Raw genomic sequence first — 12,120 nt, 5'->3', positions numbered from 1 at the left:
GATTTCAAATTTATTTTATATACGCGCAGTGCTGCACAGCCTATCTCGTAGGGCTGCCAACTGTTAAGGTGCAATTTCATTGACGCTAAAAAGTAGCGTCAATGAAAAGGCCGCTTAAAGCTAAAGCAATATTCTGATTGGTTCTTCAGCTTACGTTTATCTTTTATGTTTATGGTTATGGCAATTCATGTACGAAAGCCTTTAAATTATCTATTGCAGATCGGGACTAATAGTTTAAAAAGAGAAAGAAAGAGAGAGCAAGCGAGACGGAAAGTCACTGCCGTGATTGGTTAGTTACCGCGCATGTGCAGTTCATTTTGACCCATGCTGAAATTGCCAGAGTTGCACTACTGTATATACTGTGCCAAAGGTGACGTGTATATTCCGTCTGGCATGGATACGACTGTTTATTCGTGATTCGATATTTTGTCGTTCTATTATCTGTATTGTACCTATTGTACGAAATATGTTAAAACACGGGAGTATCTTCGTTATTTTTTTGTGCGTCCTTAAATTTGGGACCGGTTTGTATTTCCACATTGGCGAGACAGAACGAAAATGTTTCATCGAGGAGATTCCCGATGATACTACAGTCATAGGTAAAGTTCAGTGCTAAAATATTTAGCTATATATTTCAATTTAGGGCCGCCAGAAAATTATACTTTGCTATAATATTTGTTATATTTCAAGATTAATTTTTCTGACATTTATATTTAAGAATAAAATTTGAATAGGTATAGTTTGATATTGGTTATGGTTTTTATTCACTTCAGTTTAAGATTAATTTATGAATTTTAGATTAATATTCATAGTTATTCAATTGAATAAAAATAAATGTAGAGATAATTATGTTAAAAAATTGTTAATATTTTTAGTTATATCAATAATCTTAGTTTTTTTTTCGTTAATAAATTTAATATTTTATTTAATATTTAATTTAAGATTAACTCCAATGTTAATAATTATTTATTATAAATTTTGAACAATTTTATTATTTATTGACATATGTAATATATATTTTATTGTCACTATTAATTTATATCATAATTTACTTAAATCCATCATTTGATTTAAATGTATTAAGCCCATTTGCACCAACGTTATTTTAGCTTTAAGCGAGACTTAAATATATGTCTATCTTTATTTTTCTTTCTAAATAAATAAATAAAGACAGATATATTTAAGTTTTGCTTAAAGCTAAAATAATGTTGGTGCAACCAGGCCTTAGTAATAAAGTAAAGTGCCATAGATTCCTTTGACGAGACTCCCATTTCATCTTGTTATCACATAGATATAAATATATGTGAATTGTATTGTATAAAATGTAGTTTCTTTTAATTTCTTAATCATTTTTATCTAAATATCGAAAGATGTTAAAAATTTTATTTTGTTTTATTTTATTTTTTGTAGTCAATTATAAAGTGGAACTTTATGATCCAAAAAGTGGAGGTTTCATGACAAGTGGTATTGGTATGCACGTTGAAGTCAAAGATCCTGACGACAAGCCTATTCTCTCGAGAGTTTACAGTTCTGAAGGTCGAATTTCCTTTACTTCACACACACCGGGAGAACATGTTATCTGTTTATATTCAAATAGTACCGCATGGTTCAGTGGTACTCAATTGGTAAAGCATATACATACTGTATAATTGATTATTATATTGAATTGACATAAAAGAATATGGAAAAATAAGATAAATAAGATAAAAAATAAATCACAAATTAGATGATGTAATTAAACTATTTTTACAGAGAGTACATTTGGATATTCAAGTAGGAGAACACGCAATTGATTATGCCAATGTTGCACAAAAGGAGAAATTATCAGAACTTCAGTTAAGAATACGCCAATTATTAGATCAAGTCGGACAAATAACCAAAGAACAAAATTACCAGAGGGTATGAGACAAATTGCCAACTTACTATATAAAGCAAAGTCTTATGTAATATAAAAGAAAGTAATTAGAATTATCATAAATACATTTATATGCGTTTATATATATTTTCTAGTACCGGGAGGAGCGCTTTAGGCAAACATCAGAAAGCACTCATCGTCGTGTATTTTGGTGGTCTTTGACTCAAACTGTTGTTGTTCTAATTATGGGTGCATGGCAAATGAAGCATTTGAAGAGCTTTTTTGAAGCAAAGAAATTAGTTTAATTGTTGCAGTAAAATATTAATCTTAGACAACAATATCTGTTTAATTATTTGTAGCTTCAGACAATTTTCATCAACATTTTTTCAATGCATCAGTTGCTGACATTACATTTATATGAAATTGTTAATTATCCTATAACTAATAATTGTGTAATATGTAATGTAACAATTATTCGTAAGAAAAATGATTGTAGTATATATAGGAACATTTTAAATAATATATAATTCTATATAACTATAATACTTAAATAACATTTATCATTGCATTGTTTTTTTTTCTAATAATTATTTACATCAAGGGATACTTTGATCATCGCTTACGTTGTAACGATGAGATTGCCGATTAATTTCATTTTACTTTATTTGACGGTTTCGTGTAGTTTTTGATACATTTAACGAAAAGGGTTTACTAAATAATTTTCTGATATTTAATAGAGAATATTATATAAATATCTATTTAATAAACATATTTCGAGTGTCCATATCAGGATTGGTAAAAAATTTGTTTTTTTTATTTTAAACAAAAAAAATTGTTTTTTTGTTTAGAATAATATTTTTGTTTTGTGTTTCTAAGTAAAACAAAAAAAAACATGTTTTAAACAAGCAAAAAATACTTAATAGCTTTGATCTGTGTAAATATTTAAATTTTTCGCTAGCGTTAAACTGTAAATAACGTTGCCAAAATTGACAACGCTATTGAAAATATGAATAATAAAATAAAAATGATAAGATGAATATTATTTTAGCAGAATATTTATTTTTGGATATAAAATAACAATCAATACAATAAAGATTATTTAGAAGATATTGACTGACTTTACATTTTAGCATTTTAAATTAATAGTACATAACTCATAGCAGGTCAGTAGTTCTAGAAAAAAGTTCTAGTTAATAATATTTAATATATAATACTTTGATTCCTTTTCTATTTTTATTAAGTAATCTCATGCTTAACTCTCAACATAAATTGTAAATAAAAGAAAAAACCTCAATTCTTTTTTTTAAAAGAACTTTTTTTAGAACTACTGACCTGCTATGAGTTATGTACTATTATATAATTTAAAATGCTAAAATGTTAAGTCAGTCAATATCTTCTAAGTAATCTTTATTGTATTAATTGTTATTTAATATCCAAAAATAAATATTCTGCTAAAATAATACCCATCTTATCTTTTATTTCATTATTTATATTTTTATATGTTACATAAATATAGATAAAAAACTAAAAACACTAAAAAACAAAAACTTTTTTGCAACATACACATCTATAAGTTTTTGTTTGTTTTTTTTTTTTTTTTTTTACAATTTTGTTTCCAAATAATCATATATTTTATTTGCGATATTTTAAACGATTCTAAACAGTAGTTTAAAACAGTTTAAAACAAAAATGTTTAAAACAGTGTCCGCTGTTTTAAACAAGTTTTAATTAAACAGTTTTAAACACATTGTTTAAAACATGCCAACCCTGATCCATATTAAAACATGCCAACCCTGATCCATATTATTCAATAAGATCATTTAGTTTATAGTCATTTGTAATATGTCACTCATGTATTTGTGACACTTTTTTATATTTTATAAATTAATATATTCGTGACTCGCAAATAATTCCTCATCAATTGACCCATGATTCAATCGCTCCAGGGTAGTTTACTAGACGTTATTGACCAATCACAGTCATTCTTCTGAAAAATATATGGTTACATTCTTCAAAAGAATGGTGATTGGTCAATAATGTCTAGTAAACTACCCCGAAGCAACAATCGAATGTGATTGGTGAATTCAAACATAGGAACCAATCACATTCAATTGCTACTTACCGCTCAGTCAGTGGTTGTGCTTCTGAATGCACCCATTGTTTTCAGTCTAAAATTTCAAATTGTTTGATGATAACCATAACCCTAATTTTGATGGTCAATCGCACATTCTGACGATTCTCCAAAGTAGAGTGTTGATCAAATAAAAACCTGAAGAAAAAAAAAAGAGTTATTTATTCGGATGTGTTTTCAATAAATTTTCGAAGATGCCCCAGTGCGAAGTTTGCGGTTGCACCGATTTTTATAAAGCATCCGGTTACTCTTTTTGCTCGACATGTCAAACGCAGAATCAGGTAAGCGAAAGAAATGTATTTAGAAAAAAAGAAATGTATTTAGAAAAAAAAGAAATGTATTTAGGAAAAAAAAGAAATATATTTAGAAAAAAAAGGAAATGTATTTAGAAAAAAAATTAATATAGAAAATTTCTAGGATGTTGGAGAGGAGCTAGAACTAGAATTGCCCATGGAAAATAATGTGAAGTTGCGAAAAACAAAAATTCGTCGTATAAGAAGTGACAAAGGTTTGCTTTTCTCATTCTAAATGAATAATTCACTAATATACTATAATATACAAAATTAAGCAAATTTTGATTATATATATCATCAATGAAAATCTGATATTTTTGTATGCAGATGAGGAAGTTGGATGGACATCATGGGAATTGTATAATTTTGTCTTAATTGGTTTGACAAATGAGCTTATTGAGCTCGGTGTATCAGCTGATATAAAAATAACAGTGTTACAACTATGGGCACGATATCTAGGGAAACTGGAAATAGCTTTTATATCTAAAAATAAGAAACTGCTACCTAAATTAGCCAGGAGATATAAGAGAAGGTTATTTTAAAATTTATTCTATTTATATAAGTTATTTTTTTTTTAGATTAACATAAAAGAATTTATTGGAATTTTTATGTTATTCTATGTATATTTTGTGTTTAAACACATTTAAGATTTCTAGAAAAAGATAATTTCAAGAGTTTGCAAATTTTATATTCATTCAGAATAATGCATTATATGATTTTTTTACAGAGATGCTGAAATTATATATGGCAAGATCTTGTCACAAAAAAAAAGTAAGAAACGAAGAAAAGTTGAAAGTAATGCAACAGATTCTGCAATTTCTATTCCTTTAAGTGAAGAGACTTCTTTAAGAGAATTAAATAGGAATAAAGTATGATTTGACAAATATATTTGATTTGTGAAATGTAAGAATAAGTTGTAAATATAATATATTTTTTACAGCAACTTATGATTACTGCAGATTATGATAAATTTATGGAGTCACAAATGAATTCAGAAGGAGATACATTGAGTACATTTAATCAAAGTGTACATAGCATGCAGTCTAGTACATACACGCAACACGCAAAACAACCTTTTGAAAGGTAAAAAGAAATCCAAATAGCCTATATACCTAACAATTGAAATATACAATATTGCACTCTGCTATTTTTTATGTTTCCGTTTATTACAGAATATGTTTTAATTCTTTTGCTAAGGAGGAAACAAGAAAGATAAAAGAAATGGCAAAGAAAATACCAAGATACAAACGCACAAAATACAAACAAAATCATATAACAACTCAGTACAAAACAGGACCGGAATTAATTACACCCATGAAATTGTGGGCAATCTTGTATTTGGCTTTAAGAATTCATAATCAAGATATACATTTAAGTGATATGCTAAGGTACAGTTTGTATTTTATTTGTACTCGAACACTTTCTAAAATAATATGTACAATGTTGCATTTACATTGTAGTAAAAGAAAATATTTTTTTATAATAATATGTATTATTTTATAGGTATTTTATAATGTGTTTTTATATTAAAATTAAACATTTTTCTATATTAATATTATGATCTTTAGATTTTAGCTTATATATATATATATATATATATATATATATATATATATATATATAATAGGATATATATAAGCTAAAATCTAAAGATCATAATATTAATATAGAAAAATATATATATATATATATATATATATATACGTGCTTGTTATTATTTTCTATATTTTTCATATTAACGCATTTTTTTGTAGATATGGGAGAGAAGGGCATTTATCTTATTACAAATTGGATCGGTTGATACCTCCTGAAGTGGCTTTAACAAGAAATGATATAAATTTCTTATCACGAGCTATGGATATAACGCATAAGGGAATGAGAAGAATAATTGGAAGAATGGCGAAATTTCTTGGCGTTACGAAAATAATTTGTCCCGATTTTTTACCGCTTATCAACCGATATTGCAGTGAATTGAATTTACCAAGTATGTATGAATCAAATTATCTTAATTTGATGTACATATAGAAAATACAAAAGAAAAAAAACTATTTTTAGGAGGGATATTATTATACACAGAAAGATTTGTAGCTTTATCTCCACCAAAAATGAAGTTTGATAAAAAGTCCTGTATTCCCAATTATGAAGGTCGTGCTATGGCATTTATTATTGTAGTATTGAAAACGTTATTGAGTTTGGATGGCATTACAGAATATGAAATCAGTAATGTTGCTGATAAAATTAATAGGTATGTATCAAATAGAATTTCACAATGATGACATTTGAGACACATAATTTAAATATATATTATTCTTCAATAAATTTATAATAATTTATATGAAATTGCTATGATAGCAGTTGATTTTAACCTTTAGAGAGTTGTGATATCTTAGTAAAATCTTGTAAATTTCACACTAGAAAGTTATATATATGCATTATACAAAGTTATTGTGCAGATTTGAACCATTATGATTTCCAGCCCTCTAAAGCTTAAGAAATAGTCTAAATGGAGAAAATATTTTCAGGTTTTTTATATTATATAATACAATATAATATTATAATTAAGATTATTGTAATATTTTTATTCTAATATTATTTAATGCATTAAAATATGCATAAAAATTGTCATTATATATACAAATAAATGATGCATATATATATATATAGAAGATATATTTATAGAATGGATAAGAGGGGATGAATGATTATAACAATTGAATATATGTACATGCATTCAATTTAGTTGATCATAATTATTTTGTGAAATATGTTTAATTTTTAAAAATCTCATGTAGACTTAAAAATCATTTTATGGACATGTCTATCTATGAAATATTCTGACAATTCTTTTAAATTTAAAATAATAATGCAGTATCAGTGTAAAGATTTTAATCCTCCATGTATACTAGTACATGGTGGTATTATAAATTTTGATGATGGGTTAATTATTGAAAAAATAACAAGTTGTAAAAAAGCAGCATTCACGGGTTATCAAAGTCTATTAAATGGTGCAAATTCTATAGAGGCTGTAGAGAGTACGTTGTGGTGGTTAGAATGTGACGAATTCTTCAATTGTGGTTACGGATCAGTTTTAAATAATATAGGTATAGAAATGTAAATGATTGTGTCTAATATAATCAAATTATGACATGTTATATTATACTAAATGCTTGTTAGGAAATATACAAATGGATGCATGCATAGTAGATGGTTCTAAGTTGGAATGTGGATCTGTGGCAGCAGTGTCAGATATAGAGCATCCGATATCACTGGCTAGATATGTTCTTGATAATTTTCCCAACTCTATTGTAGTAGGGGAAGGTGCAAAAAAATTAGCAGAAAATGCAAAATTAAATTTGTTATCTAAGGGAAATATGATCGCACCTGTAGCATATTTAGCTCATATTAATAAAAAAACAGGCAATTGCAATATTAATCGGGATATTGGAGATAATTATACGAATAGAGAAAGTAAAATGCGCATGCGATATCTGGAGAAAAAAATTGTTTTGATAAGAAACTAATCTGATAAAATTTTTTTCACACACACACACACACACAGATTATGGAAGCTCCGTTGGCTGCATAGCTTACGATGGATGTACTATTGCTGCAGGAATTACAAGCGGTGGTTCTAATGCAAAATTAATGGGCAGTGTAGGCGATTCTATGCTAGGTTGCAGTATATATGCTAACAGAAATGTAGGATGTTTATTAACAGGTCATGGAGAATCTATTGCAAAACTTGGTTTATCAAGAATCATTGCAAACGATATTGAAAAAGGATATTCTTCATGGAAAGCTTTGAAAAGAAATCTCGATTATATATTAAATAAATATAATTATATTGTCGGTGGTATCGTATTTGAAAAATCTGCTGAATTGAGCGTATACTTTACCTCTCATAGAATGCCCTATGCTGTAATTATGAACGATTGCATGACATTTGGTTCGACTTTAGATGACAAGAAGGTGGAAAGATATACCGAGATATACCAGAGACACTTTCCGTGCGATTGTAGATTGCCTTTTGTAAATAATTTGACATCGCAATATATCATACTCTTTTTCCTAAAATCTGCTATGTCATCTTCTATTTTGATCTAATGTTCTAATCATAATTTTTTTTATTTCAGTGCAATTAACAATGAAGGTATAAGTGATACAAAACTATTTAGTTTTCGAGAATGGCAGAAGTACATTGAATGTAGAAAAGCTGTTTTAGCTAATGCACACTATCCCACCAAGTTAAAATACAATTCGCACATACCAGACGTAAATAGCTTGTATGTCAAATTTTTGGAGGCCATTGATTCCAAAGTGGACAGAGAAGAAGAGCCTGAAATAATTGCAAACAAGCATCTAATATCGCGTAAACTTGTTCACGCAATGAAGCAGTGTATTACTAATATAAGTTACATGGATTTACCGATAAATGAGACGAACGAGTTCTTTCCTTCATTAACAGCACATCACTCGTATCTTCAACAATTATTGGAACACCCATTATATGATCTTCCAAATGTGCTTCGAAATGGCTTTTTTCCTACAAAAATTGGATATATGACAAAACCAGAATTGTAAGTATTACTATACTAAAAGTTATAGCCTCTTAGTTATAGCCTCTTAGTTATAAATAAATTAATATATAATATATTTATAATATATAATATATTTATTTTATTATATATTAATTTATATATTAATTTATTTTAGCCTCTACAAATTGGCCTCACATTACAATATGCAAATACGTTTCATTGATTCAAATTTGCATTTTGTTGAAAAGACTGTAAGACCTTTTGAGCAAACAAAAATGGCTAGTATAAAAGATTTGAAGGATAATATAGCAATACAGGATTCTTTGAAGGAAGAAATCGAGAGAAAAGAAGATTTCATGGAATATTTACATAGCAAAATGTTTTGTTGTCTTAAAATTGATATAAAGAAAAGACAGTATTATGACAATATTTGTAATCCAATTATAAAGGTCCTTCCATTAGCATCGTCAGATGAATTTATATTCAATGAGATTTTGCCAAATGGTAAATTGTCCATCCCAACGTCAGGCAACGCCAACGACGATGAAAATGATTATGATGATGAAAATGATACATGTTTAAAAGATATTGTTTCCAAAGAAACGGCATTATCGTTATCCAAATTTTGTAAAGAATACGATATGGATCTTTCAAGTACAGAAAAAAGAGCTATATTTAAAAATTTAAATCAAATAAAGAAACAAAAGCGCAAAATTTTTAGAAATGCACGCGGTAAATTCATAAAGCAAAATAATATCGAAAACCTAGAAAAAGATGAATCTTATACAGAAGACTCTGAAATTATTTCAAGAGAAAGTTTTGAAATTAAAAATATATTACCAAACATTTCCGATATTTTGAATTTAAGTACTAATGCATCTATTTTTGATGACTTCATGAAAAATGAAATTGAATATGATCAGTTGGAAAATAGTAAAGAACCAGTAATTAATGATACTGCTTTTATATTAGACGAAAATTTGGATGACCACACTCTCAAATTGCTCAGACCTTTTAAAGATTATTGGATGTATCATTGCAATTTTAGTCGTGTGAAGACCAAAAATTTTGAATTATTCGAGAAAATGTTGCCAAGGAGTTTTCGATGGTTACTAAATGAATGCGCGGGTATCATTGAAATGTCAACGGAAGATCTTTATGAAGAAGTATGTCTCATTGAAGCTTATTATGCTTATTTTTCGGAGCAATCCACTGCATCAAATTCAAGTACCGAAAATAGCAATAAAGCGTATATTAATGCAATTTTGAGGAAATGGTAAAGTAAAACGAAAAATACTATCGATTCAACTAATACAAGTCCAAATCTGTGATATTGTAATTATATTTTAATAAGTGAAGAATTGATAATATTTTTCGAAATACTTATAAGGTAATTAAAAATACAAATTTTGAGAATGAATTTTATATCAGAAAATTAACAAAAAAGATTATATATGAGAATCCTTAAAGACTTTGTTACAAAATATAGGTCTTCAAAGGCCCATTAGAGAACAATTCCTACTCTTATTATATTTAAATTCACTAAATTTTTACATGATGTCGCCTAAAACAATTAGTTTATTCATGCCCATTAATAATATAATCTGCAATAACGACAGTTGCGAATTTTAATATATAATATCTCTGATACCTTTTTTCATGTATGAGAAAGATAATTAATCCGTAGATATGAATAAAAACTTGTGTTAATTCAAGATCATTTTGAAAATTTTATTTAAAATATGTAGTTATTATTATGTTTGAGTTAATAATAAAAAAATTTGCCATTTTTAAATGATTGTTATCTTTTAATAAAGCCCCATCATATAATTTTTCTTTTATTGTTCCAAAGTAGAAATACTCTTAAAGTATGTAATCTTAAAGTATTATATCTAAGTATTATGTAGAAATACTTTTAAAGTTTATATAGATTCTTCACTTACACCCTTACATATATATGTACAATTTTATATTAATATAATTATATATATTAAAATTATATGATGATTGAAAACTGAAAAAATATTCTTGTCTCAAAAATAAAAAGAATGATAATTTAAAATAATTTTATGAATTTATAATCTTGTATATCTTTTTTATATATTCGATATGAACAATGATCGTCAATCATTTTTTTAATATATAAATTTTGTTTTAAAATAATGGAAGAATTTCATTACATGATGACTTTAAAAAAAGAGAGATATTTATTATATATATTTATTCTCTAAATAACGAGATTAATATGTTGATGGAAATAAATATTAATCTATACACGCACAAGCATATATATATATATATATATATATATATATATATATATATATGTATATATATACCGCTACAAGATAAGCTTCTGTACTTTTATATGTCACAGTGTATTGTGACGATCCTATCGACGTAACTATACGAACGCTTGAGATTGGCGAATTGCCGTGCTTAAAGCGCCTTTTATGCGAATTTTTAAATATTTATAACTAAAAAAGGAAGTCTCTATTGAAATTTTCTTACTCTTGATTTTCATATTATTTTATCATGAAGAATCACCCCTTAAATTTTGACCCCCCTTTTGCCGAACATCCTGTATATATAGGGTGATCCATTATTATTTAAGTAAGACTACTTAAATATATCTCTTCGAATTATGATGATGCAAAAAATATTTTTTTAAATGTGTTTATAATGCGAATGGTAACAAAGGACCAATATCCGGCAAGAATATATTTTTTTCAAAGTCATTTTTTTAAGAGTTTTCAAGATCATTGATGTTTTTTGCATATCTATATAATTTTTTTATTTTTTACATCGTGTAGCTGATGAAAAAATACGTTCAGACATGTATATTTTGAATCTTATATTAGTACCAATCTTTTATATCTATTTCATGATGAAAAATTGAGTATGAGTGTTAGTTAAGTTTATTAGTGTTGCCGCTTAACGGCAAGCGAAAAAACATGAATATTGTAGTAAAATAATGTCTTTGCAATATCTTTATTATATTACACTGCAATATGCAATGTTGTTGCTTCTGTGCTATATGGATGCATACATATACAGGGTATAACTCTAAAAGGCTCCCACTAAGCAAATATTGTTATTCCTGATTAAAAATCGAGTCGAAAAGTCCTAAATCGTTTTTTTCTATAAAGGTGCAATTTCATTGACGCTAAAAAGTAGCGTCAATCATTGGTTGAACAAAGAAGTAAGTAGTTGCTTCATTGTTTAACCAATGGTTGACGCTACTTTTTAGCGTCAATGAAATTGCACTTTAATGCTTAATAAAGCAATAATTATTAGTAATTA

At 27.0% G+C, this 12,120-nt stretch overlaps 2 protein-coding genes across 2 annotated transcripts; both read left to right on the top strand.

Annotated features, from left to right (window-relative positions):
* The first annotated feature begins 351 nt into the window (after positions 1 to 351).
* LOC105247977 (transmembrane emp24 domain-containing protein eca) lies at positions 352 to 2,385 on the top strand. The gene is made up of 4 exons (XM_011252466.3): positions 352 to 599; positions 1,411 to 1,625; positions 1,753 to 1,899; positions 2,011 to 2,385. The coding sequence occupies exons 1-4, from the start codon at positions 467 to 469 to the stop codon at positions 2,158 to 2,160; spliced, it is 645 nt and encodes a 214-aa protein (XP_011250768.1). The 5' UTR covers positions 352 to 466; the 3' UTR covers positions 2,161 to 2,385.
* Positions 2,386 to 3,896: 1,511 nt separating this feature from the next.
* On the top strand, positions 3,897 to 10,192 carry LOC105247976 (TATA box-binding protein-associated factor RNA polymerase I subunit B). The gene is made up of 10 exons (XM_011252465.3): positions 3,897 to 4,267; positions 4,404 to 4,494; positions 4,607 to 4,811; positions 5,007 to 5,148; positions 5,220 to 5,362; positions 5,452 to 5,667; positions 6,034 to 6,263; positions 6,335 to 6,524; positions 8,413 to 8,856; positions 8,993 to 10,192. Exons 1-10 carry the CDS (start codon positions 4,181 to 4,183, stop codon positions 10,095 to 10,097), a joined length of 2,853 nt encoding a protein of 950 aa, XP_011250767.2. The 5' UTR covers positions 3,897 to 4,180; the 3' UTR covers positions 10,098 to 10,192.
* The last annotated feature ends 1,928 nt before the right edge of the window (positions 10,193 to 12,120 follow it).

Source organism: Camponotus floridanus, unplaced genomic scaffold, assembly GCF_003227725.1.
Source record: "Camponotus floridanus strain SB8 unplaced genomic scaffold, Cflo_v7.5 scaffold64, whole genome shotgun sequence".
Taxonomy (NCBI): Eukaryota; Metazoa; Arthropoda; class Insecta; order Hymenoptera; family Formicidae; genus Camponotus; species Camponotus floridanus.
This window is presented reverse-complemented; position numbering and strand designations above follow the sequence as displayed.

Bases quoted from the DNA above. Each gene is read 5' to 3' on its own strand.
- LOC105247976 (XM_011252465.3), top strand. From the start codon at position 4,181: ATGCCCCAGTGCGAAGTTTGCGGTTGCACCGATTTTTATAAAGCATCC. The intron at 4,268-4,403 runs GTAAGCGAAAGA...GAAAATTTCTAG, and splicing joins CATGTCAAACGCAGAATCAG to GATGTTGGAGAGGAGCTAGA. The intron at 5,149-5,219 runs GTATGATTTGAC...TATTTTTTACAG, and splicing joins GAGAATTAAATAGGAATAAA to CAACTTATGATTACTGCAGA.
- LOC105247977 (XM_011252466.3), top strand. From the start codon at position 467: ATGTTAAAACACGGGAGTATCTTCGTTATTTTTTTGTGCGTCCTTAAA. The intron at 600-1,410 runs GTAAAGTTCAGT...TATTTTTTGTAG, and splicing joins CGATGATACTACAGTCATAG to TCAATTATAAAGTGGAACTT. The intron at 1,626-1,752 runs GTAAAGCATATA...CTATTTTTACAG, and splicing joins GGTTCAGTGGTACTCAATTG to AGAGTACATTTGGATATTCA.